At 40.2% G+C, this 27,975-nt stretch overlaps 1 protein-coding gene across 1 annotated transcript; it reads left to right on the top strand.

The window, feature by feature from the left end:
• On the top strand, positions 1-27,314 carry DYTN (dystrotelin; the record flags this gene model as incomplete). The annotated part of the gene is made up of 14 exons (XM_080347005.1): positions 1-76; positions 2,142-2,216; positions 3,183-3,384; positions 5,420-5,505; positions 13,269-13,357; positions 14,029-14,100; positions 14,447-14,610; positions 15,514-15,625; positions 18,242-18,387; positions 20,968-21,136; positions 22,838-22,908; positions 24,785-24,944; positions 26,166-26,646; positions 27,211-27,314. The coding sequence occupies exons 1-14, from the start codon at positions 58-60 to the stop codon at positions 27,312-27,314; spliced, it is 1,950 nt and encodes a 649-aa protein (XP_080203131.1). The 5' UTR covers positions 1-57.
• Between the last annotated feature and the right edge of the window lie 661 nt (positions 27,315-27,975).

Genomic DNA, 27,975 nt, shown 5'->3' with positions numbered 1-27,975 from the left:
GTTTTACACTTCGGTTTGTTTCATTATAGAACGCCTAATGCCATCTGTTCATTTCAAATGGATCCAGATTTGCAGGGTAAGGATTTTTCTCATTTTTTTGCAGCTTTTCTCAAGAGACATTTCTGTGTCAGTTTGGACAGAAACTAATGAATTGTAGTGAAGCCATACCACTTGCAGAATCTCTGTGCCATAACACATAAATGACAAATTACACAGCTGTGCCGTCCTACCTTTATTTTTTCATTTGTCCTGGTGCCTTCTCTGCCGCTATCACCTTGGCTCACAGAGTGGTCAGGCACACAAGGGCCACATTCCCTAATTTATAATACAGGAGATGGGTTTTTTTCTCATATTGTAGGATGGGCACAAAGGATGGCCATATGCTCCCTTTTTAAATGGAAAATCTTAATGGATACTTCAGCTGCAAAATAACAAGTAGTGCAAATGCAGAACTAGCAGGTATCTATCTGGAGATGTCAGGAAACAAGGGTCTCCTATCTGTGTAGTAATTCCTTCATCAGCTTCTAAACGAAGGGCATTTATGAGTCTTGAAGTGAAATTTGACCCACTGCAGAATGATTACATGCTGGTTTTGTGTACAAAGGTGAAGCTCCATTCCTATGAGAAATGAGAGAGTTTAGTGCCCCTAAATAGCCTCTTCATAAATAATATTCCTAAAACATATTGTATTTTATTGGGGCTTTTGTTCTTTGTCTGCTGTTTTACTTGTGTAATCTTGCAAGTTAATTCTGGAACTGTTGCCTGACAGGCACATAATGCTGCACTTTGAGACCACATTTTTTGTAAGGATGGCCTTGAAGTGAGGAGCAGATGGTTACTAGAACAGATTCCTTTCACTTAGAAAGTCATCTTGCACATAGAGGGTGTTTGAGTGGGATCATGTGTATGTTTCCAGCATTTGTATTTGAAAATACGCATTTGGAATTTAATCCATAGACTAGTGAAAACTGTGGGAGTCTCTCTGTTACTTTCAGAAGAGATTTGGATCTTTTTATTGAAGAGAGTAAACTGATGATGCATGGAAGTCAAAACTCATTTTTCACGTTGTATGGCATGCTACACTACATCTCCAAATAATATCACAAAACATAGTATGACAAGAGCAGGACTAAACAGATGGTATAGCAGATATTGGCTTATTTCAGGCAGCATCTGGGAACCAGCAGGGCCCATAATTTGCTGACTATTAACATTAGTCTGGTACATTTGTGGGAAACCAATGCACACAGATTGGCTTATTTCCAGACTAAATAGGTAGAGAGTTTTGTGAGTTATTTCTACTCAGTTACTCATATTTGTTGCTTATCTTTGACCTGAATCAGCTGTAACTCTTCCTCTCTGAAGTACAGGGAGAAAGAGGACAGAAGGATAACTGATAAATTCCTTTCTAGTTTCTAAAGCTGTTGTGAAGAAGCCTTTTTTTTTTTTGTCTTGAAGTTCTAGGTGTGTGTGTAAAGTACCAGGTATAGGTCATATTCGGAAGCCCTTACTTCCCACTCAGGAAAAGATTCTTTAGCGATGTGAAAGCAATGAGCTGAAGTCATATAAGGGTATAGGATTTAGTTGAGCAGCTTGAGTGGGATTACTAAGGAGAGATGCCAAAAGCCAGTTGCTCTGGTAAATTGCTTATCTTCTTCTGAGAGAGTCCCAGATGTTGATCTTGACAGTAAATTTGTTTAATGCTTGAAACACTATGCATCCCAAACAATAACCCTGCTGTGCAGACTGACAAACTGTTCCTTGTAGAAGAGTCACGTCCGATTAGGAAACTGTTTTGCCTGAAGAAGTGTTATTTTATTATGACCTTGACTAAAAGTATGCACAGTGCATATCCCTTTTTCTGGTCTATGAGTAGACTTGATTCCCAAAGAAGCAGGTGTGCTCTCTGTGATAAATACCATTTTTATGACTCATCATATCACTGGTCGTAAGAAGACCATTTTCCCCACAAAGATATTGGAAAAAAAAGAAAATGTTGTAATTTTTTTTTTCATTTTCTTCAGAATTTTCCTTCAAAGTGCTGTGGGTTTTGATTAAGTCCAAATTTGGTTATTTTACCCTTTAGTTAAACAATTTGGTTTTCTTTATTTATTGTAATGTGTGTTTGTTTTCTTCCACAGAGGCTTTCAATGATGTTCAGAGCTCTGTCTACAGAACAGCCCTAAAACTACGCTCAGTACAAAGTCTGTGCCAATGTTAGTAGATGGAGAGACAGGGAGAAGTACCTGTAAAAATGTTGTGGTGTTGTCACTATGAGTTATTATGCTATTTTGCTCTCTAATTTTCCACCTGAGAATCTCAGAATGCATTATGAACACTTAAGAGCTAGACAGTACTTCCTATATAGACTGTTTTCCCCTCTTTTGAATGTCAGTGGAAATACATTAGTAAAAGTCTAAAGGCATGGGAGAATCAAGTTATTATTACAATCTGCAACACTGGTATGTAGACATCACTGGCAATTATGGATCTTTATATTGTTATTCTCATTTAATGTCAAATTCTCATGTGTTTCTTAAGAGATGATTTATTGGAAATAATTGTGGATCATCGAAAATGCATTGATAGGCATTATTATTAATACTATAAGTATTAATGAGAACAAAATAAAATATGATAGATGCCTCTTTGGTACTGAATGTGACTTTTAAGAAGTTGTAGTTCTCTCTTCCCACCAGATATTAGTTATTCCATGGTACATATATAATACAGCCTGTTTGCCCCTTTCTCGGTCATAGCATCCCCCTTTTCTTTGTGCATGAGGAGGAAGCCCATATTAAAGCACAAATTGTTTCCACAGTCCCAGGTGAGCCTTATTTTGAAGTACTGAATGGCGCACAGTTTTATAGTATCTATATGTAGAATTAACGTTAGGTTTATAATTTGGATGCAGTTCATCATGCTATTTTCCTTCCCTTCTTATCTATCCCAAAATCACATCCAGGGAATTTTAGTTGAGCTGTTCTGTCTTTGTAGCCTTACAAGTTTTGCTACATCCTTAAACGCAGTAAGACCTTTCCCAGGTTATTTCCTTTTTATCTTGCATGATGTTTTAAACATAATTTTAAAGACTTAGCTAGGCACTACTAGTAAAAAATGTTGAGCTTCTATTCATGAAAAGGTAAGGATCCTCATTCATTTCTCCCTTCATTTTCCCACAGTGGATTTGATTGATGTTTCTCTGATTCAGCACATTCTATCAAGTGAACAGAGCCAGAAGGAAAAGCAGAGTTCTCTGAAAGTGCAGCAGCTGTTTGGAATGCTGACAGAACTGTTCCAAAGGGCAAGATTAGAAAAACCAGGCCAGGTAGATCCAAGAGCCGCTGAATTCACGTTGGGCCTGCTAACTGCGATCTATGACAGGTGAGAGGAAGCAAAATGTAAATCAGTCCTGAAGTACTGCTAGACCAAGTCTGTTTATATTGCTCTTACACCATTTCTGTGTGAAACTCTCCCATTTTTATGTTATCTTGCTTGGTATACACCATGGAGGTAATTCAGCTGTAAAGATAAGAGGCACAAGGTTTTATCAGAGAATCAGTGGTCAGATGTTTCCAAAATTATCTGGAGGTCCAGGATGTCTGCCTGTCCATGCTAACTTCTGTGGACAGCTTTACAGAGAGTATCTCTTCTTTTGACTGCCAAGATATTTTGATGCACTCCCGGAAAAGAATCCATCTTTGCCTTTCAATGACAGTATCCACGCACAGGTCAAAAACTTGCCAGTCACTTGGTATTGTTCATTTTTCTCCAGCTTAAAAAGTTCATCAACTAGTTATGAAACAAAGCCACTGTCTCATAACTAAGCTGATCAGATAGCTCCTGTGAATAGCAAGTACTTTCTGGGAATAATAACGAAGCAGCTCACAGAGTGTATTTTTCTCATGTATTGTTTGTGCATAATGAATTAATTCAGTAAAGGCAGAATGAGTTTGTGATTGTATCAGATTTAAAAGACAAGTTCATTGTACAATTTATTCATTACAGGTGAATTCTTTTTCCCTTCAGAAAAAAGTTTTTTACTGGAAGTGAGTGAGATTTAAGTGGTTTGCAAGACTTTTTCTTGATACGCTCTTCAGTAATAATATGATCGCTACTGCTTAAGGTCCCATCTTATGAATTTTTTTGTATTTAAAACCATCAATTAAGGCTAGGAACAAACTGGTGTATTACAAAAAAAAGACAGAAACATCGAGAGTATTTTGCAATTTGTGTGCAGTGTAGGGGAATAATTTAGAAGATTTTTCTTAATAGGACTATCTTGGACTTTTCTTCTCTTTTCTTAAGACGATGTGTCATTTCTTTTTGCTGTAATTTCTGTTTTTTAAAAAGTTCACAAGTTTCTTGCCATGTATATTGGACAGAAGAAACTTCTTACAATTTTCTTCTAATAGTGTTTTCTCCGTACAGTGCTGTTCTCCATTATCAACAATGGAAAGTTTTTCATTGCAAGAGCAGATTATGGCTTTTCCATGTTTGTGTGGTAGCTTACTTAACAACTTTGCATAAAATGTCATAAGGGTTTTTGATTGTATACTTTAGCTTTAATCTTGGCCTTTATTTTCAATGAAAGTTATGGACAAACTGAAAAACCTTGCAACTTTTGACCAGTGATTTCCCATGCAGCTCATACTTTAGAGACTATATTGCAGCTTTATGCAGTATGGTCTGTAAATATGCAGTTTATCTAAAGACTCTTGAAGACAATTTTATGTAATGATATTTTGAAGTACAATACTGCTTTGATATCTTAAATATGGAATTCCAGGCTTTCATGATTTTTGGTTTCTGATTGATGTCTGCTTTGTCTTCATATAAAGAAATGTTTCTTCATCAGGTGTCTATGTCACAAACTTGGGTTCTAAATTAAGCTACATTCTTTATGATCTAATGGTCAAAACTGAAGTCTTAGCCCTGCATTTATCCTTTTGATTAAATTGAGCTGCAGCAGAATTAAAGGGAATCAGCCGAAGAGGAGCTCAGTGCATGTTTGGGGACACAGTAAAGCTGCCCGATGATATAATGCAAAAACCAGGTTCTAACCCTGCTTGTTCTTCCATATTTGGGAAGGCTTTCCACAAATGAAGAGCAGAAAGTTTTTAGGACATATATTGTAAATGTAAAATTACATTTTACTTGGAATGTGAGGTCTTTGAAGGAGGTGCTGTGGATTTTTTTAAATTTATGATTGCATGGTATCTTGAACAGTTAACTCTGTAGTTATGTTCAGTGGCTAAGCCTCCTAGGTGTAAAATATCACTAAAATGTGACATCAGTTATATACATATCAAAGGACACAAGTTTTTAAATTATCTTCCGACACAGCATGTTTTTTTCTTTAGAGGTTTCAGTTTTTACATCCTCAGTGAAGATAATGTAACTTGCTTTATTTTCCTAGATCTGGAACAGGTTGTATCAAACCTAGATCTGCTGCAGCTGCCTTAATTGCCCTTTCAGGAGACACACTACTAGCTAAATACAGAGGTGGGAAATGCATGATTTTATACACTGCCTAAAATACTGAATGTTGAGAAAACTCTCCATTGGAATTTTTTTACTTTAAAACAGAATATAGTTCTGCCATGCAAAAAGGCAATTTTCTTGACTTCTTAGTTGTAGAGAGAGGCTAATGCAGAAGAATACTTTTCCTTCAATGTCCATAACCGTATTTGCATAAACAGTCTCAGACGAAGTCACAGTAAAGTTTAAGATAAGTAGAGCTTAAAAATGAAGGCTGAGTTCCATTTGCCTGGCAGAAAATAACAGATTACCCCTAGTTTTAAACTCAATTGGATTAGGAAACAGTTTTATATTGGATCCAGGAAGCTTTTAGAGGCATTTTAACATTAGACAAAAATGCTTAAAGAACTAAGTATAACAGATAAAGGTAGCCCAGTGAATTGTGCAGCACAAAGATTTCTGCCTGAATTGAAGGCTCAAAATGGAGAACAAATGGACCACAAGTGGCATATTGGCCTCGTACATTCCCATTGCACTTTGTATATTTCCTTCCACATTATTATTTGGAAGTAAGAATTCACAATTTAAATAGGGCATATCTTGTAGAAATGTATTTAAATATGTCGAGGGTTAAGATTGCGGGGTGACAATAAAACCCTGGCAGATGTATTGTTAACTCCCTCTTCCCCCCCCCACTCCCCCCTTTTGCCCCTCCCTCTCCCCCCTTCCACTCAGGACAGGTGATCGGGAGAGAAAAAGAAGGACAGAGAGAAGAGACTTAAAAAAATTAAAGATGTTTTACTAATGCTACTAATAAGAATAGAGAAAATAATACAAAATATACAAAACCAATCTTGAAAGTCTCAGCAACTGCAGAACCAGCACCCAAAGTCCTGGATTCAACTCCACAGCCAACCAGAGCTGGATTCAGTCTCTCACTAGGCCTGAGTTCACAGGGATGACTAGCAAGGTCCGCTCCTAATGTCGGCCATAGGGAAAAGGGAAAAGAAGGGCCGAGATCCTCGTGATCTCCCATTTTATATGAAGTATTCACGTGAATGGAATGTTATACACAGTTGGTCAGTCGTTTCTCGTCGCCCCTCTCGCGAGATGTCCATCCATGCTTATCATTAAGTTTGCATTCCATTGCTAGGTTTTACCAAAACATGTGTCTGGTTCTCCAGGAAAATGCAGTTAATATGAAGGCTTTAGCTGACAGGAAAAAATTCACTGAAAGAGAAACTTGTTTTTAACAAAACCAGGACATTCCACTCCTTATAATATGCCATTCACTGAATGCTTAAACCTTATCAATGCAATCTATCAACACAATCTAATTAATCACTACTACTATATATATATATATATATGTACATATATACCCAGGAGTAATTAATCTTAATCAGTGGACCATCCTTTAAAAAGTTCATTAAGTTCATTTTGTCACAACAGTCTCCCAGGGCAGGAAAAATGGTACAAGTGCATTTCATGACCACTGTTTGTGGGTTAAAGACATCAACTTCGAAGAAGTTGTCAGGCGCCACTCAAAGAAGGCTAGCTCTTGTTTCATTATCACTGTCTTGACCTGAAAGACACTTATTAAATACTGTTAGTACGACAATTCACATCATGCAGTTCAGTATTGAATATTTTCACCTAAACTCAAATCCCCTTGAGGTACACACCGAACTTCTCCATCCTTAAGCATCACCCACCAGGTGCTGCCAGGTCCCTGGGCAAAAACAATCCCACGAATGGGCTTGCCTTTGCCTGAGGCAGGAGTAACCCAGACTGCCTTTCCTAACATATTTTTCATGTGTACTACAGGGACTTTATCTCCTTCTACAGTCCGTAGAATTTCTGATTGGGCAGGCCCGGCTCGATTGGTTGATCCCCTGGTGTTGACCAACCAAGTGGCTTTTGCTAAATGTGAATCCCAGTTTTTAAAGGTTCCACCACCAAGTGCCTTTAGTGTAGTTTTTAGCAAACCATTGTACCTTTCAATTTTCCCAGAGGCTGGTGCATGATATGGAATATGATATACCCACTCAATACCATGTTCTTTGGCCCAATTGTCTATAATACTGTTTTTGAAATGAGTACCATTGTCTGATTCAATTCTTTCTGGCGTACCATGTCGCCAAAGGACTTGCTTTTCAAGGCCCAAGATAGTATTTCGGGCTGTAGCATGAGGTACGGCATATGTTTCCAACCATCCTGTGGTTGCTTCCACCATTGTAAGTACATAACGCTTACCTTGACGTGTTTGTGGAAGTGTAATATAATCAATCTGCCAAGCTTCTCCATACTTATACTTTAACCATCGCCCCCCATACCATACAGGCTTTAACCGTTTCGCTTGTTTGATTTCGGCGCAAGTTTCACATTCATGAATAACCTGTGAAATAGTGTCCATAGTTAAATCCACCCCTCGATCGCGAGCCCATTTATATGTTGCATCTCTACCTTGATGCCCTGAAGCATCATGGGCCCACCGGGCTAGGAAAAGTTCACCTTTATGTTGCCAGTTCAAGTCCACCTCAGCTACTTTAATCTTAGCAGCTTGATCTGCTTGTTGGTTGTTTAGATGTTCCTCGGTGGCTCGACTTTTAGGCACATGAGCATCTACATGACGAACTTTCACAGACAGGCTCTCTAGCCGAGCAGCAATGTCTTGCCACAGTGTGGCAGCCCAAATGGGTTTACCTCTGCGCTGCCAGTTACTTTTCTTCCATTGCTGTAGCCACCCCTACAAGGCATTTGCTACCATCCATGAGTCAGTATAAAGTATTGGCCACTTTTCTCGTTCAGCAATGTCCAAAGCCAGCTGGATGGCTTTCACTTCTGCAAATTGACTAGATTCACCTTGTCCTTCAGTGGCTTCTGTAACTTGTCGTGTGGGACTCCACACAGCAGCTTTCCACCTTCGATGTTTTCCTACAAGACGACAGGATCCATCTGTGAACAGTGCATACTGCTTATCAGTCTCTGAAAGTGTATTATACGGTGGTGCTTCTTCAGCACGTTTTACTTCCTCCTCATCTGGAGACATCCCAAAGTCTTTGCTTTCTGGCCAATCTGTAATCACTTCTAAGATTCCTGGACGGTTGGGACTTCCAATTCGAGCTCGTTGCGTGATCAATGCAATCCATTTACTCCACGTAACTTCGGTTGCATGATGTGGAGAGGGAACCGTCCCTTTGAACATCCAGCTCAGCACCGGCAGTCGAGGTGCCAGGAGGAGCTGTGCTTCAGTACCGATCACTTCCGAAGCAGCTCGAACTCCTTCATATGCTGCTAGTATCTCTTTTTCAGTTGGAGTATAGTTGGCCTCAGATCCTTTGTATCCTCGACTCCAAAAACCTAAGGGTCGACCTCGGGTTTCTCCTGGTGCTTTCTGCCAGAGGCTCCAGGTAAGTCCATTATCTCCGGCTGCAGTGTAGAGCACATTTTTAACATCTAGTCCAGTCCGAACTGGTCCGAGGGCCACCGCATGAGTTATCTCACGCTTAATTTGTTCAAAGGCTTGTCGTTGTTCAGGGCCCCACTCAAATTGGTTCTTTTTACGAGTCACTCGATAGAGAGGGCTCACAATCTGGCTGTAGTCAGGAATATGCATTCTCCAAAAACCTACAACGCCCAAGAAAGTCTGTGTCTCCTTTTTATTAGTAGGTGGAGACATTGCAGCAATTTTGTTGACCACATCCATTGGGATCTGACGACGGCCATCTTGCCATTTTATTCCTAAAAATTGGATCTCTCGTGCAGGTCCCTTGACCTTGCTCCGTTTTATGGCAAAACCAGCATCCAAAAGAATCTGAATTATTCTCTCACCTTTCTCGAAGACTTCTTTCGCTGTGTCGCCCCATACGATGATGTCATCAATATACTGCAAGTGTTCTGGAGCTTTACCTTGCTCCAAGGTGGTCTGGATCAGTCCATGGCAGATGGTAGGACTGTGTTTCCACCCCTGGGGCAAGCGATTCCACGTGTACTGGATGCCTCTCCAGGTGAAAGCAAATTGCGGCCTGCACTCTGCTGCTACAGGAATAGAGAAAAATGCATTAGCAATGTCAATTGTAGCATACCACTTAGCTGCCTTTGACTCCAGTTCAAATTGCAGTTCTAGCATGTCAGGCACAGCAGCACTCAGTGGTGGCGTAACTTCATTCAGGCCACGATAGTCCACAGTTAGTCTCCACTCATCACTAGACTTACGCACTGGCCAGATTGGGCTGTTAAAAGGTGAGCGAGTCTTACTGATCACACCCTGGCTTTCCAATTGACGGATCAACTTCTGGATAGGAATCAAAGAGTCTCGATTGGTGCGATATTGCCGGCGATGCACTGTCGTGCTAGCAGTTGGCACCTGCTGATCGTCAACCATCAGCAGTCCTACAACAGAAGGATCATCTGAAAGACCAGGCAAATCAGACAGCTGTTCAATTTTCTCAGTGTCCACAGCTGCTATACCAAATGCCCACCTATACCCTTTTGGGTCCTTAAAATACCCTCTCTTGAGGTAGTCTATGCCAAGGATGCATGGAGCATCTGGACCAGTCACAATGGGATGCTTTTCCCAGTTTTTTCCAGTTAGGCTCATTTCAGCCTCTACAACAGTCAGTTCCTGGGATCCCCCAGTCACTCCAACAATATTGATGGATTGCGTTCCTTTATAATTAGAAGGAATTATTGTGCACTGTGCACCAGTGTCCACTAAAGCTTTGTACTCCTGGGGGTGTGTTGTACCAGGCCATCGTATTTGTACGGTCCAATAAACTCTGTTATCCCTTTCCTCCACCTGGTTGGAGGCAGGGCACCTCTAATTTCTGTTTTGCACAGTCTCTGGGTGTGAATTAGAGGTTCCTTCAAGAGCATCAGAATCTCTTCTGCTCCTTTTGTAAACTGGAGCAGCCACCTTCCTAGGAGTTTTTCCTTTGATCTCATGTACTCGTTCTTGAAGTTCTGAGGTAGGCCTCCCATGCCACTTATTCATGTTTTCTCCCTGCTCATGTAGGAAGAACCACAGTGAACCTCTTTTTGTGGGCTGCCTTTGTCCTCTCTCTCGAGATTGGAAACGCCTTTTCCTAACAGCTGAAACATAGGTTTGTGCAGGTCGTGAATGGTATGTGTCTTCTCTGAGTTCTTTGATTTCTTGCAATAGCTTTTCAAACCGGTCATCAGATTTTTCACACAGTCTCTCTACAGCAGAGACACAAGCCCGTAGAGAACCAGCAAGGCTGTCCTCAAATTCACGGAGCTGCTCAATCACTTCAGTAATATCTTGTCCGCCTCTAGATGACCAGAGCATTCCTGCCAATGACTTAGCATATGCAGGTGATGCACTTTGTACAAATCTGCGCCACAGAGGTCGTGTACAATTGATTCTATCTGGGTCTGTTCCCTCTTGGCTGTTTGGCCCAAAATAGATGATCTCTCGCACAGCTAATTCTCTCAGGAACTGAATACCTTTCTCCATAGTATTCCATTTCCCTAACCTGGATATACAATCTTCCTTGTAGGGAAATCTTACTTTCATAGCTGCCAGGAGTCGGGTCCAGAGAGTAGTGGCGTTAGACTCTCTTGAAATTGCCCTATCAATGGTGGAATCTCTTGACAGAGATCCCAGCTGCCTGGCTTCACCACCTTCCAGTTCAATTGTATCTGCCCCATTGTCCCAGCATCGGAGCAGCCAGGTTAAAATATTCTCGCCTTCACGACGACTAAAGTCTTTTCGCAGATCTCTCAGCTCACCTGGAGAAAAGGACCGAGTGGTGGTCACTTCATCTCCTCCCTGTCCTGATGGTGCCCCTTGAGTTGATGTTGGCCCTGTGCCATCATCTGCTGCACGGGTAGTCTTTCTAGTGACTTTCTTACAACCAGCAACTGATGCTGATATGGGTTTACCATCATTTGATTCATTTCCAGAGTCTGAATGACTGTCACAGTGATCGCTATGGTTACAGCAGCAACAGTGCCCAGTGTGTGAAGAAGGGGGGGCTGCCTTTAAGGCTGCAGAATTAGTGTTATCAGAAGTGACCTTGGCACTCTGTGTAGGAGCTGTACCTTCAGCCTGCGAAGGCTCCGTGGCGGAGGCAGCAGCTGCAATGGCAGCTTTCCCTGTTTTGCTCTTTCTCGAGCGGCCAGGAGTGCTTTTTACTAAAATTTCGGAAGACGCACCACAAATCTCAGGACAACAAAGAGACGCAAACCTCCTGTTGAACGCCATTTCTCTTAACAGAAGCACAAATTGACACACATTCAGCAAACCAGATAACACCATCACAGTTCTATCAAAACTCCAAGGATATTCAAAGCTCTCTAAAACATTTGCGAACTGTCCTAGCGAAAAAACGAAAGTATTGTTAGTCAGCCTTTCTAAAGGTTCACTTGACCAATTAGCAAACACAGAGCCGTACGGCTCTTTAATCTCTCCTGGAGGCTTTTCAAGGTAAAGCAGAAGCGAGTAGAAATTCATTAGCGGCTGCAGTATAATGAAATAAACCAGTGACAAACCACACAGTATCATCATGAGCATTGTCCAGTTTCTTGTTGTTATATAATGAATACTTCGATTTAAAAAGAAAGCCCAACACAGATATGGAATCAGTGAGCACAATGCAGAAAATAACTGATACAACTTAAGCCATAACATCTTTAAATCAGTGTAATTCACTTTGCCTTAATACCACTAAATAATATCCGAAGCAAACAGACGCGTGAATATCACAACTCTATGAGTTGGCACCGTGCCAAGAAAATTGAAAGGTACGTCAGAGCAGTAGAAAAGCCAAAAATCTCCAAATTTACCCCTTTCTCTGGCCCCACGTTGGGCGCCAATTTATCTGTCGAGGGTTAAGATTGCGGGGTGACAATAAAACCCTGGCAGATGTATTGTTAACCCCCTCTTCCCCCCCCCACTCCCCCCTTTTGCCCCTCCCTCTCCCCCCTTCCACTCAGGACAGGTGATCGGGAGAGAAAAAGAAGGACAGAGAGAAGAGACTTAAAAAAATTAAAGATGTTTTACTAATGCTACTAATAAGAATAGAGAAAATAATACAAAATATACAAAACCAATCTTGAAAGTCTCAGCAACTGCAGAACCAGCACCCAAAGTCCTGGATTCAACTCCACAGCCAACCAGAGCTGGATTCAGTCTCTCACTAGGCCTGAGTTCGCAGGGATGACTAGCAAGGTCCGCTCCTAATGTCGGCCATAGGGAAAAGGGAAAAGAAGGGCCGAGATCCTCGTGATCTCCCATTTTATATGAAGTATTCACGTGAATGGAATGTTATACACAGTTGGTCAGTCGTTTCTCGTCGCCCCTCTCGCGAGATGTCCATCCATGCTTATCATTAAGTTTGCATTCCATTGCTAGGTTTTACCAAAACATGTGTCTGGTTCTCCAGGAAAATGCAGTTAATATGAAGGCTTTAGCTGACAGGAAAAAATTCACTGAAAGAGAAACTTGTTTTTAACAAAACCAGGACAAAATATTTTCATTACAGCCATGAAAATGAGCTCATTGTTTCCTTCATCCTTACCTGCCTTAAGTGCCAGGAATAAGGAACTGCCATAATTTTCTTGCTTTCCTTCTCTTTCCCCCCCAGTCTGTAGGAAGAAACTATTTTCACAGCAGTCAGTCACTGAGTGCCTGTTAGATAGACAAACCTTCTTGAAAGGTTTATTTGGTAGGCTGCAATCATGTAGATAGTATGAGAATAAGTAGCCAGAAGACACTTCAAGCTCTGACAGGATTCCAATTTCTTTCCTCTGGTTGTTTTCAGCTTTCTTTCAATTTTATGCTGTCCCTGATGGGAAGGTGGCCTTGATTACCCGTAGTAACCTGAGAAGCCTCCTAACAGACTTAAATCAGGTAATGCCACTGCAGTGCTGTTACACTTGTAGGAGTACCCTAATTTAGAAGAAAAAAAATACATAGTTGATATATTTTATGTTTGATTACCCTGTGGGCCTGAAGTCAGTAGGGCACCCTGTGGACATAGGGAGCTACCATGCAAAGTAGATAAAAGAATCAAATTCTGTAGCTTTTCTCAGACAGAATAACCCCTCCAATCAGTGCCTCTGTGCATTTTTTTTTTGCCTGAGCTTACAGGTCGTGGGAACAGCTGCATACAGCTATTCCTAAAGCGACTCTAAACTTCAGCTGTCTGTACGCACTAGAATAGCTTGCAATTGCAGCAAAATGTCTTAGCGTACAGGTCTTTCCAGCTGAACTGGCACTGAAAACGGGATCTCAAAACAAACCCTGAGGTTCAAACCTGCTATCCTTCAGTATTCTAGTATGGCAACATACTATGTTAATCCATTTCAGTAACTGAGCTGGAAGCAAATAATTCTGACACATACTGAGCTATGAAATTGCATACTGATGGTATGAATATGAACATGTTTTCCTCAGAACAGTATGTGAAATGGCATTTCTAGAGATGCTTCACCATCTGTGTGCTGTCACCATCTCAGCAGAGCATGATGGGAACATCTGGTTTTTATTGAGGTGTTTCTGAGCCTTTCTTCCTGGTACAGATCCCAGCCATTGTTGGAGAAAGCTGCACTCTGTCTTGTGTGGAAATTGCGATACACAACTGTTTCCATGGGGTGAGTGAAATTCTGATGTCCTGGGAAATTATGTTGAAGGTTGCTTGTTGATTAAAATTGCAAGTGTATCACCATATAACATCCACCAGTATCTACTTTTTAAGGGGCAGGCCTGTTCATTAATCTCATAGTATAGGAGGATTTATACCTATAGAAAAGATGCTCAGTAAGATACTACTAAAGATTCTTGCATGTATTCCAAAACCTTTGTAAACCAGTAACATTTTACATAAATGGAAAAAACCTATGCTAGCAGAGTCTGATACCAGAGCTTTTATTAGGAATTGTAGGTGAGACACTAGTTCTTTTCAAGTAAATGGCTGAACTTTAGATGTATTTTTTCCAGGTTCTGAATTCAGCAATTGTTGAAGAAAAATTCCTGTCTTGGCTGAGATCAGAGCCTGCTGTTCTCCTGTGGCTCCCTACATGTTACAGATTATCAGCCACAGAAATGGTTTCTCACCAAGCTAGATGTAGAGTCTGCAAAATTTTCCCCATTACAGGCCTCAGGTGCGTCAGTAACTCCTATAGTCCACATCAATAACTCTGTAGCATCCACATAAATAGTTCTTACCACTGTTTGCATACTTTACAGGCTCCAACTGCTGTATTAAGCAACCAACTTTGGACATAATCTCATTTAACAAGTAAGATAAGGAGAGAGCCATCACAGGCCAGTGCTCGGGCCTGCATCCTGTTTCTCTTTAGTTCACTAGCAGAGACATGATTATGGAGACTTACTGAAAGTAAACTGGCAGTTCAGTGGTAGAACCAATTAAACCTGTGTAAAGTTGTGTATCTCATTGTGTAAACTTGTGTATCTCATTTCTTAGTTCTTTGTCCCATAAGCAGGTGTATTAATTGGCTAGTTAAGTTATCCATCTAGCATCTTACTCATCTAAGTAATGGTATAAAATGGCCTAATGGTATAAAAAGAACACGATCCATTACTGACCAGAATGCTCATAAAAGCATTTTGCTGTTACTCTCTTCTCACTAATAGAAAGCTTGCAGGTTTATTTTTTGCATTTTTAGGTTTTTGCAAAGTTGCAAATCCTATGTCAATAATATAGTGATATTACAGTTTAATGAGAGCAGCAAATAGAGGTGAGCTGGTGCCTAAGAAGCATATGAAGATATAACTGTAATCTCAAAAATGGTGCTTAAACAACTGTTTCTTCCTTGGACTGAATTTCAATGCAGCAAATAAATAATTAAATCATTAGAGAGTTGTGGAGAATAGTCCACTGTCATTTGGACAGAATATCTCTAACACTCAGAGAATGCTGAGGAAAGTATTCTGACAGAGGTGCTTTGCTACATTTCCAAATCCAGGGATCTGGATTTCTAGTAATCAAACTCACACCAAGATTTCCTTGTAGGGAAGTAACTTAATCTTGTTTTCCCTCATAGGTATCGCTGTCTGAAGTGCCTCAATTATGACCTTTGCCAAGTCTGCTTTTTCACTGGTCGTCTCAGCAAACCACATAAGAGTTCACATCCTGTTGTGGAACACTGTGTGCAGGTAGGATCCCATTGTACTGATTCATTTCCCTGTTCAGGTTTTTCATGTAAGCACGTAGGCAGTAGACTCTTGAACTACGCTGATTATGAAATTATGTGTGTGTTAGCCATAATGGCCATGGCATATTAGCATTATTAATCTGGGAACAATGAGTCAGGCAAAGGCAAACAGGGGGCTTCTGGCTTTAGAAGGAGTGTTTTGTTTTGTTCTGAAATAACTGAATAGAGCCATGAAATGTCATAATATAAGTCCTCTTCTTAAGGAGTTTTATGGCAAGTTTGCCATTTGCAGATCATCCTTAAAACTGTGGAAAGAGCCCTCAGAGTGTCCCAGTTCTCCTTTTTCCCAGCCCTAATGCAGACTCATTCAGAAGTTAACTCATCCTAAAGTTGTAAAAACTCCTGCATGAAACTTCACTTATTCCAGATCTTTTCCACTGCATTGTAAACCTTTTAGACTCATTTATCTCTGTCAGTTAGAGATGCTGCACAGAAGCAGCATGGGTCCAGCTAAGCTGACCTACCTGGGCTCCATTACAGGGACAACTTGTGCTTTCATCACACTAATGACAAAGTTCAATCCTGGGAATTTGTGTTTGGAAGATCATCTTCTCCTTTGAGCAGGAGATTCCAGATCTTACACACAGCAGCAGACAGGCTTTTTTGTGGATATATGTAACAGGATCTCCTCCTGCTCCAGTAAATGAGCTGAAAAGTACCCATGAAATTTTCCCTAGTAAGCTGTACTTCATTGCCTCCATCCTGAAACCCTGCACTAAACATAAACAATATCTGGGTAGCCAGTGTCTGCACCAAAACTAAAGAACATTAGTTGGACTGCTCTTGTAGTCACCCTTTGTCTGGGGGAACATTAAACTGTAGCCATTTCACTCCTCTCTGAAAACCAAATCCTATTGCTAACACTGTGAGAAACTGTATCTGGATGCTCAATATCTGCATTAAAAATAACAGATAGATGTTAATTCCTCCAAATAGTCTTCATTGTCCTCTGTCTTTGAGAAAGTAGGAGAATCAAATGGCAAGTGATCTCATGTAGAAATTTCTAATGGAGACATTAAAATCAGTGTGAATGGAGAGTAAATGGGAGTATGTGGAAGCACCAGAAGGAAGGGCAGGAGGGATATAACAAGGCAGGAGATGATGCAGCCTAGATTAGCTGATCAGCAAGATCACAGCACTTCCATACATAGCTGCTCAGGACAAACAAATCAGGAAAACAAAAGGTAGCCTGAAACAAAGGACACATTGCCTTTTGAAGATACCATCACAAGATGATGATGTGAACAGTAAGAACTAGACCTATACCTATAAGACACCCAAATAAGGAGACAAAAGATCATAGTCACTGCCGGATCCTAAAGGAGCTAAAGGCACATACAAAAAACAGCACATGGTCACACTAAGATGAACTCCAAAGGCTTAGGGAGAACTGACATCTCTTATCCAACATGTCACTGTAAGTCATCACGGCCACACCATGTGTATACATACACCTTGGTGTGTGAATGCTGGAAAGACGACTTGGACACATGTATGTCAGTGCTTATGAGTAAGTGAAATCGATTTTGTTTTAAAATGAAGTCCCCTTCTTCTCCTGTACTGTTTGACATTGAGCTTTCCCACATTGTTGCTGTAATATTGCAACTGGATCACTGAGCTTCAGTTTCCTTTGTGAAACCCTACTCTAACACTAACGCTGTAAATTTTACTTTTGTGGCCAAAATCTATACCAAGATCAAAAAGATAAGCTACTCACTATAACAGATACCATTTTGATATCCTTTGTATGGGACATAAAAGAATCAGTAGTAAGCCACTTTTCCTATACCTTCCACTCTTAGCAGATGCTGTCCTTGGCTGGGTAAATTGTCACATTGTCTTTATTAGAGAGTGGGCTGCCAAGTGGGGATTTGGAATATCAGCACTGTTTTTCCTTACCGTGCTGACACCTTGTGGTAATGTTATTAGCAGGTTGAGAAATTACCAGGAGGCACGCTGTATGTTTTCTTTGCGTTTTCCTGTTCAGTCTGTCAGGACTCAGCCCATGTTCCGTGGCAGTCCCGGAGCAGAACTGGTTTGTGTCCTCCTATAATACAGCTACTGAGCTTAGTGGTTGTACCTGAGCCTGACACTGCTGTGACAAATGGAAGTGTGTTTTTTACTGTATTATATAAGAGGAGGATGTGAGGCACAGAAGACTCCATCTGTTAACACTTCATAGAAGTATAAAAGTATTTATTTCCATTGGTCAAAAGGGAACTTAGATACTAGTTGGGCAGAATTATCATTGTGGCTGTGAACTCAACCGTTGCAGCTGACAAAATTCTGCATTCAGAGTTTCCAGGCTGCCTGAATTTGGCCCAGGCAGAGTGTTTTGCTTACTTAACAGAATTAGAGTCATTCTTGCCTGTGGTCCTGCATCATCATCCACTTTAACTCCCTTTCTGGGATCAGACAGCAGCCATTAACCTCTTCAGTTGTTGAAGAGGTGGACCTTTGCTTTTTTAAGTATTTCCTTTGCCCTGAACAGTGTCTACTTCTGGGCACAACCTGTTTAAAAATTCACTCCCTTCTTTATTATCTTTCATTCCAATAGATGTCAGCAAAGGCGAATGCAAAGTACTTTCTTCGCACCATCAGGAACAACCTGTTTCAAGAGTGCTGCAGAAGAAAAGAGGCTCAGAGAAGGAGGGCTCTGGAGGTAGTGGAGGAAAGGCACTTCCCTACTCACAAAAAGAGTTTGTGAGTTTCCAGTTAGTTTATAGTATCTGAATAGTATGTCAGGCTGTGGGATATTGCTTGATTATGTCCTTTGAATAAGTGATTTTGTTATGACAGACAATGTGTAATGATTTTTCCATTAAAAAGGGAAAGCATAAATGGGAAGTTGCTGCACATTGTTCTGTAGCTGAACTGTGATTACCGCGCTGACAACCTAATGACCAGTTGTCTTATAAAATATAACATGCTTCTGCCTTCCTTCCTTCCTTCCTTATGCGATCTCTTTCTCTCCATGCCATTTCCTATGCTCATTCTAGGGTCAGGCATTGCAAATATTGTACCTGTCACAATTTCAGGGGTCTTTAAGCACGTTCTCTGTGACAAATTAATTGGAAATTAACTGTGGGTACTTTCCACATGTGATCCACAGTGCGTTCATTGACAGTTATTCTACTCAAGTCCCACTGAATTGCAGTCCTGTGGGGCTACTTGCAATAGCGAGTAGCTGATCTCACCATTCCACTTCTTTCAGATCAGTTCTGTTTTGTGTGCCTTTAGTTAATGTGTAAGTTCACTACTGTATTTCCACTGATCACAGTGGTTAATAATGAGCATTGGAGATCATCTTGTGACTTTTCCCCTATAGTTGTTCCTTCCTTGGTCTGAGATTTTAGTTGATATTTAGGTGTAGAAACTTGAAAGGAATGATTATGTGAAATAAGCACTACAAACGTGTGAAGAGTGAGATTCCTTCCTAGTTGTATAAAGACCTAGCAACTCTCTTGCATCTTGCTTTCGTTCTCCAAATGAGGATTCAGTGAGACTAAAATAGGAAAAAATGGTCACTCCTGTCTAAAAGGATAAATTTCATCCTTGTGTGAAGGAGGAGAAAAATCTATTTATACAACTTGATTGTGCTACACTGCTAGGTAAGTACATTGCTATTAGAAACCATTTTTTCATATACAGTAAGACCAATGGAAGGTAGTTACAATGATTCTCACAGAGAATATTATTTCAGTGTTTGTTTTTTACAATGTGGTGGAATGCAAAACATTTTCCATTGATAATATTTCCTCACTTGTATTCAACAAGAAAAATCTTTCTTCATTTTTACTGTAATTTAATCCCTCTGTGAGCAACCAAGATTTCTCTGATATTCTCTGGGGGCTTGCTTACCTAATGCTTGGGTAGCAATGAGAGAAAGGAGAACTTGGGCTTGCTGTTACAGGTGTCACTGTTAGGATAGGTTTCTGGGCTTTTCCTGGCATAGCATGGACTGAACACCTGAATGTCTGGCCATTTGCTATCTTTCTGTACTTGAATTTCCCAAGATATTGCTCAAGGAAGCAAAAAAAAAGAGAAGCAGCAAATTGCAATGATACTAAATGGGTGGAAAGAAGAACCTGTTGTTGAGATTCTGTTGAAAGAGTGGAATTTGTTTTAAGGAATTTCATTCTTTCAGCCCAAATATGCCAGCAGGCATCGCTATACTGTACTTCCTGCTTGGTCAAGAGCACGGCTTCCTGTCTACTTACAGTGCATTAGTTTTGCTTTGATCTTTCTGGGTACCTGTCCCATCCCAAAAGATGGGATGAGCGGTGAATTAACTCTGAACGTGACACGCGCCCTGACTCAACAGCAGAGATCAGGTGCGAGTTAACTGCGGGTAATTCTGTGCGGCAATACAAAGTAAATGACAGACAATCACTCTGGGGGTCCAATTATGAATTTACTAAAAGCACATGGTGGTATACAAATTACAGCAATTAGTGACTTGTTGTTTAGTCCCACAAAACTTATCGATACATTGACACCAAAAGCCCTTCTAAAAACGGTGGATTGGCAACAATTAGTAACTAATGCAAAACTTAACAAGACTTTAGCGGCAGAACTTACAATGATGTTACTTTATATGTTTAAGAAAAAGGAAGAGAGAGAGAGAAGAGGAAAACTAAGATATCAGAAAGAGAGAGAGAGACAGAGAGGAAGAGTAAGATATCACCACTCCACAGGTACATCGGTCCTGTGACAATCTCTGGAGGGGGGCATGCGTTGAAGATTTACATGCCACCAGCCTGTATCATACGTGACGTTGTTCTATAACCCAGTTCATTCACATGTGAGATAGGAGAAGGCGGTTCGTCTCCTCCCTCTGCTCACTCTTCATGCTAATTTAGGAAGACTCTTCTGGAAATGGGTCTGGGGTCTTCAAACTAGGGGAAAGTTCATGGTATTGACCAGAAGTGAGCTGTCTTGCCCGTCAGGGGTAGCTGTTGCTTCGTGGTTTCTTCTGGTAGTTGTTTGTCCGACAGATGGTTCATCTCTGTCATCTCAATTAGGCCATGAGACCTTTTACAGCAACACTGTTAATTGTCTTTAACTTCCAAGGTGTCTTCCTCCATGGCCATAAAACTTCGGGAAAGATAAGATGATGTGTCATCTATCTCTTCCTTGCAAAGTAACAAAAACCAGATGTTTAAGGCATAACAAGGTCTTTGTTCTGCTATGCATGGGGCGAGTGCTTCAAGGTTGTCACAATACCAAAACCATATAAGACTCAAACCTGTCTCTACTCAATATTTCTCTGTTGGTGCACAGACTCCCTGCAGAACTCAGTGCTTCACCAACACCTGGACCTGAAAACCTGTCCTTCCCAGTGGACAGACCTGTCGTGGAGTCACCCAAGTTCATATCTGAAAACAGATCTGTAATGCAACAGGATGAGAAAAACAGCAAGATACCAGAGCAAGGCAAGACGAAAGCTCAGGTGAGCAAAACATGAAGCTGTAATAGTGCTAAAGCTGTGAGGAAGAGCTACCAAATTAACTATCTAATTGCCTTCTAATTACCAATGAAAAAGAAATTTAATGGGCAGTTTCACCTTCCTGTTAATTTCTCACTTACTGAAAAAATGGTGCAATCTGAAAACTTAATGAAGCTTGATTTTTATACCTTCCCAAGATTAGTAACTAACTCCTTGATATTCCATGACTTGTAGAAGTATTTGTAAGAATATTTGCTGTTAGTTTTTTCTTTACGAGTTGTCCGAGAGTAGCACATTAAAGCCTGGCTAAGACTGGAGTCATTACTCTATTCTGACAGTAAAATATGCTGTCATGTTCTCCTACTGCAAGCAAATGTCAAGGAAAAATGCCTTATTTCTTATTATGTTCAGGCCATTTTTGTCACCATGGCAATAGCAAGAGGACAGAATGGGCCCTTCTTAAGGATAAACCCAGAGTGGTGTCCACTCCAACTAAAATATCTCATGCATAAAAGCTCTCCACTAATCCATTTCCAGGTTCCCTATATAGAAACAATGCTAGAGGAGTGGGTAGAAAAGTATAGATAAAAATAATTACATAGCAGTTTTTTGCTTCTGTTCTTCATTTGAGAGGTTGGTAACTCTGGACATACTTGGAATATAGGGAACACCGGGTTGTATTCAAACCAGTTTGTGTCATCTACTTACCTTGTTCTTCCCAGAAGCTAAGGGTGCAGTAACTAAGGACTAGCCTGTGCATGTCAAGTCAATCCTTTGACTGCTTCTCTTGTGCTGCCCTCTGAAAGACCTGTCTTTTAGGACTCTGCTGCCCAGCTTGAGGTATAGTGCCAGCCAGCACATATCTGTCGGAGAAGTTGTGGGCAGACATTGCTTAAGCATGTCATTTTGATGGCTGGCATTTGTTGTTTTAGAGGACAGCAAGACAGGACTTGCATCCCTGTAGTGCGATTCTGTCACATGCGTTGCTCTCTTGTTCATTTTCTTTCTGGGCTAAGAATTCTTTCTGAGCAGTTTTATACTGATTTCCAACATTTACAGTGTAGATTATTTCAATGTTGCTTAAATAGATGCAGACTGTCAGTTCAGTTAGGGCTTTTAATAAAATCCATGAGGTTGAACGTCCCAGGAACCCAGATCCTAGTCTCATAATTTCCTGGCAGCCCACCTTATGCCATGGCTCTATGGCAGTTACCTGGAAAGTGTTTGTCCCCCTGACTTGTCCTCCTACTGTCCCCTGCGTGGCCCACAGACTATTTCCTTCCATCCAAAGATCAGGAATTTTCTTCTCTCTTTTACATGCAGTCTCACTCCATGTTCTTGTCCCAAAGCAGTGGTGTGACTTGGGAGAGGGTGGTCCCAAATCAGAATATTCTATTTTGCAGGAATTCTAGGGAATGAGGTTTTTGTCCTAATCGAAAACAAAACAAATTCTCATACACTTAGAATTGCTGCAGAACAAAGAATTTGTACTCTAGAGTAAATGTTCCAGTCCGTTCTAATAGCCATTAGAAATACTTTAATGCATCAATTGATTGCAGTCAGTTCAATAAAATAGTTAACTGGTAAAACTGTAAACCAGACCAAATCCCAGATGTGCTGTGCCCTCTTATAGCAAAATTTGCATAGAAAATGAAATGTTATTGCTGATAATATTACAAACAGATACTTTTTTTTTTTTTATAGGTGATAGCTTCTTTTGAAGCAGATGTGTTAAAAATGCACGAATCCATCAAAAGCATTCACAATGAGAGCAGGTAGGTAAATGCAGTAGGATAATAACTGAAGACTGGTGGGCAATGCTGCTCCAGTGAAGAGCTAGAATACAAATTATTCAGAGTTTTTGAGGTGTTGTTTTTGGTTGTTATTTTGTGGTTTTTTTAAAATTCTGTCAAATAGGGATGAACAATAGAAAGTCAGCAACAAAAAATTGTAAATGGAGATCACTGGAAAAAAAAATTTGGCAAAGCAAAACATTCTGGTTGGCGTTCATTGGCATTTCTGCAGTTGTTAGATTATATTTCTGAAAGTCATTTTTAAGGGAAAGAATGTTCATTCACATAAAAATATCAGAATATTGTACTTTTTCAAAGTTTTCTCTGAAAAGGGCTTAATCAAAACAAATTTCATAATTCATAGGACGTTTTTAAATCAAGGTAGAATATCTTTCTATAAATATCTTGTAAGTCTTTTTCTTTCACCTTTGCTTTCCCCTCCTTCATTTTTGTGAATATATGAATGTGCTGTAGATATAATGATGTCTGTGACCACTGAAACCAATGGAATTACAGCAAAGTGTAGAATGTGATCCTGAATATACTCTCTTCTTTTCCTTCAGTATGTTCAGTTCCCTCTGTTTCCATTTAGTTTCATTCTAAAAAGTCAATGTACAGTTGCTGATCCAAATTCACACAAGTGCACTCTGAGACAAAGGCAAAGCAACTGCAGTTTCATTGTAAGTCTGTGTCCTTACCTCACTCTCTGTTTTCACATGGGAAAATAGAGAGATATGGTAAAGATCTTCAGCTTTAGTTTAGATTAGCAATAGGTGAGAGGATATCTGGGAAACCTTTTTCTGAAATACTGCATCATCCTCTGACCTGCTGCTTATCATATAATGAATGAATGAATGACATTACTCATGGGAAGCTCTTTGTTCTTCTTTGTGGACTAACTTCCAGCATTTATGTGCCTGTTCAGAGAACCGGGCTCTGAGTTTGTTGAAGGTAGTCAGCATTTTACAGTAAAGACCCATTAAATGCTGTTATAAGGGAGCAATGTAATATTAATTTTAATTTTAAATGGTCTGACTTGTTATTCTATTCTTGCATAATTCCAGTGAAACTGATGGGGCTCTTGTCTGTCAGCCAATGCATACCCAAAATAAAGTGGATCAGATGAACTTCTGAATATAACTAAGCAAGGGAGAAAACTATTTCACCTGTGTGATATGAACCATTTGGTTTATTACTGTAATGTTAACAAGATTTTCTGTCTGTCTCCACCTCAGGTGTGTTTCTACCCTAACTTCTTAGATAAATCCCAACCCTAGAACAGAGAAATAGGTGGGAGTTATGTCATACTGTGCTCTGAGTAGGTAATTTCTAAATCTCTGGTGTGCATGTAAGGGTGGCATTTCTCATTGCAAAAGTCACAGTTTCTGTTCAAGGACAAGTGACCTGTGCAGAAACTAATGGTATCATCAAACAAGCTGCACAGAGTAGCAGTAGCAACTCAGTCCAAGGGGCAGAGAGGCTGCTTTTACTCCTTTGTTGTCAGGGGGAAATGACGGGAATCCTTGGCAGGTCAAGGTGTTGCCATAAGTAGTTTCCTTCTACACAGAGGGACTGCTATGATGTCTGTCCTGTTGCAGCCACCTTTGTGAGAAAGGGAAAACCCTAAGATGCAAGGCTCAGTCCTGGCCACAGTTCCTCTCAGCTCATATCTTTCTTCATCTACAACACTCCTGTTCTTGCTAATTCCATGAATACAACCCAGTTCCTGAACTACTGGCCTCTAACCCCAAAGCTGACAAAACTTTCCTTAACTGACAGAGAAAGTTTGTGCTACAGTGTGAACTCTTTTCCTCTTGTATTTGCATGACCCAGCAAAATGATTCTGTGTCCCTGGCAGGTACATGAAGAAGCAGTTCAGCCAATGGAAGGATAAAATGCAATTTCTTCACAGCTGCCAGGAAGACAAAAGATGCAAAATAGAGGCAAAGCTCCAAAAACTGCGAGCAAGCCATGAAAAACTGCAAATGAAGCTGCAGCAAATGAAGCAAGAAGTAAAGGTATAGTGATAAATATACCAAGAATCTTCACAGCTCTGGGCAGCTACTGAACATTAACTACTCCTTGTCCTGCAGACAAGCACTCTTGATACTAGTTTGTGCACCTTCTGCTTGTCTGCTCTGTCATCTTAGGTTCTTGTCTCCAGAGAAAGCAGATAGGCTCTTTGCAGCACGGATTGTCTTGTCATTCTGTATATATTTTGCATTTAGCACAGAGATCCACGTCTGGGATGTTTAGATACTACTGCAATGAAAATAATGAGAGGGTTTTTCAATAAGAATGAGAAAATGCTTTCCAATAGAAGTGTTAGATACTTCATTTCAGTCTTTTCTTTAGAGAAGAATCTTGTGTTGGCATTGTATAAATAAAATACTCTTTTGTCATTCCTAATTGCTGTCTCGTACTGGGATGTAATATAGACCTCTTACAGAAAATATTTAATTTCTTTTTTTTTATTGGCTCTTGTTAATTTCAAGTATCTCTGAGGTTCTAAAAAGGCCTTATTTCACATGGAATTCATACATATTTGTCACCTACAGCATTTTTGTAGCATTTTCTGCAATGCTGCTTTTAGAGTGTTTTTCAGGGATAGTCCAACGTAGAGAAAAGCCAGATATGTCTGCAGTGCACGCTTAGCTTAATATCACTTACACATGGCGTCCAGTATGAGCTGGCATGTCATACCATCCTGTGTATACACTGTGACACTGACCTGTCCACGGCATGTGGGAATGGCTGCACACACGCCATTAACTGCCCAGTGCATCCCAGTTACATCAGACTCAGCATTCACGCAGTGGATGGTGTTTGCCATCATAGTTCTGTCCAGAAAATCTGAAGTATATTTGTGGCACTGACAACTGACCTAGTTTTGGAATTTAGGTGTGAGGTGTTTGATATGTGCTTAATATACACATATCTTTCCCTTAGTTTAATATTTTTAGAAAAATTTTCCTGCAAATTTGTCTTGGAGTATTATTATTCCCACTTTTCAATGGCAGTAAAGCCAATGTCTTCAGATTTGAATTGTGGGAAAAATGGCCATGTAGATTTGTCCCAACTCAAACACAAGGTTTTTTTTATTTCTGAAAAGAATTGGTTTAGTTCAACAGAAATAAAAAACAAATCTGAACCAAAATTATTTTCTTATTTTAGTACTATCAGCAAACCAAAATATCAATTATTTTCACAACATAGTTTCTGTGTTTTATCTATTGTAGGTGATATTACAGTCATCAGAGCATCCTTTTACACAGTGTCAGAATGTGATGCCAAGAAATCCACATTTCCAGCTGGAAAGGAGAAAGCAGGGTGGATTAAGTCCTGCCAGGATAAGGCCTGCTTCCAGAACGTGTGCAGACTGGAAATCTTTGAATCCCCACAACTCTGCAGATAGAACGCAGCCTTTACAGACACCTGAGGTTCCCACTGCAGTGGACTTTATGTTCTCAGAAGACCCACTGGAGTCAGTGTCCCTGCAGAGTGACAGACCTTTTATGGGACAGTATAAAAAAGCAAAAGAGAATCAAATGTATCTGCCTGAATTGACAGAAAATTCCCTCAGTGGCACTGAGAGAAAAACAGTTCTTACTCCCACTGCAGTGCAGATACCACCTGATGAGAAGGAAGTCAGTGAGGAGGTGGAACTGCAGCAGCTAGTGATGAAACTGAAGGATGCATTGTCTCTCCGAGCCCAACCAGGTATAAGTTCTCCCAGTTATATCTTGACACTGTCTTCTCACCTTCATCCAGTTTACTCTGTAATGTTGTTCATAATAATTTAATCCTCAGAGGAAACTGAGAATCTTGCCTTTGCCATTGTGGAAGTATTCCAGCTCTATAGTGTAAGGCAGAACATTTTCTGGTGAGGTGGACTCTAGCCTTTAATATTTGAATAATTTGAAACAGGACGAGTCAACACACATAAGAGGAAATAAGTCTCCAGTCAATGAAGGAGCAAACATACTGATGAGGCCACTGGAGATCTTTTCCATTGCCACTTCTGTGACACTGTAACTGTGACTCTAGTCCCAGGCATACTTCCAGCAGTACAAAATTCCTTGGTAATCAATGGTCATACACAGCAGGGCTTTGTTCAACACTCAGAATGCCTCAGGTTTTATGATGAGGGTGTAATAAAGAGAGTGATGGAAAAAGCTGCTGTTTCTACAGGGTTATCTTAAATTAGAGATTTATAAAGAGTTTTTGAGGGCTCTGGCAGCATCCAAATGCTCTGAAAAACTTAAAATCTGTTCTACTTTTCAGCTCAAGAGTCTGCTTTGCAGCAGGAGTTCTTCTCTACAGCTGAACGGGTTTGCAGATCCTTTTGTGACCTCATCAACCAAGTAACTTCACCAACATGTAAATGATGGAAACTACTATTCACTTTACAGCTCCACTGAACTATTGAAGGTAACTGTTGCCATGTCAGATTCTTTAAAGTGTCACAAATGTTGCATTGTAATAACTCAGCATAACAGATTTCTGCATTTACTAACTTCACCATGAACCATAAATACTGTTAAAGAACAATGCTCCTTTTCTGCTGGTGGTTTCCAGCTCCGATGTGGTAGATGTTGGCCCAGCTGATAAAAATCAGCATGTCTTCATTAATATTGCACTGGCTTTCACAGCTGTCCTGCCCTGTCCTCTTTTCATACTGCTATAAAATTGGTAATGACTTGTGTTTCAGAAACATTTATTTTTTATATGAGAGTTGGCTTGAGTCAACTGGTTTCAGTGATGTATTTTCTATCATATCATTGTTTCTTAGACTAAAGGAAGGATTAAGTTCTTAACTGTTAGACTTCTCAATACTTGGTATTTACATATTCATATTTTTCCAAACTATTGAATTCACATTTAAAGAAAAAGATGCTTTGAACATTTAAAGGAATTTGATTCCTTTAGAAAAGCCCTTCCATTATCAACTTATATTTTAGTATAGAATGGTTAATAAGAATGTAACGTTCAGTATAGAATGGTTAATAAGAATACAATTTTACCTACAGCATCTAAAATGCGAGAAAA

Source organism: Nesoenas mayeri, assembly GCF_963082525.1.
Source record: "Nesoenas mayeri genome assembly, chromosome: 6".
Classification (NCBI taxonomy): domain Eukaryota; kingdom Metazoa; phylum Chordata; class Aves; order Columbiformes; family Columbidae; genus Nesoenas; species Nesoenas mayeri.
This window is presented reverse-complemented; position numbering and strand designations above follow the sequence as displayed.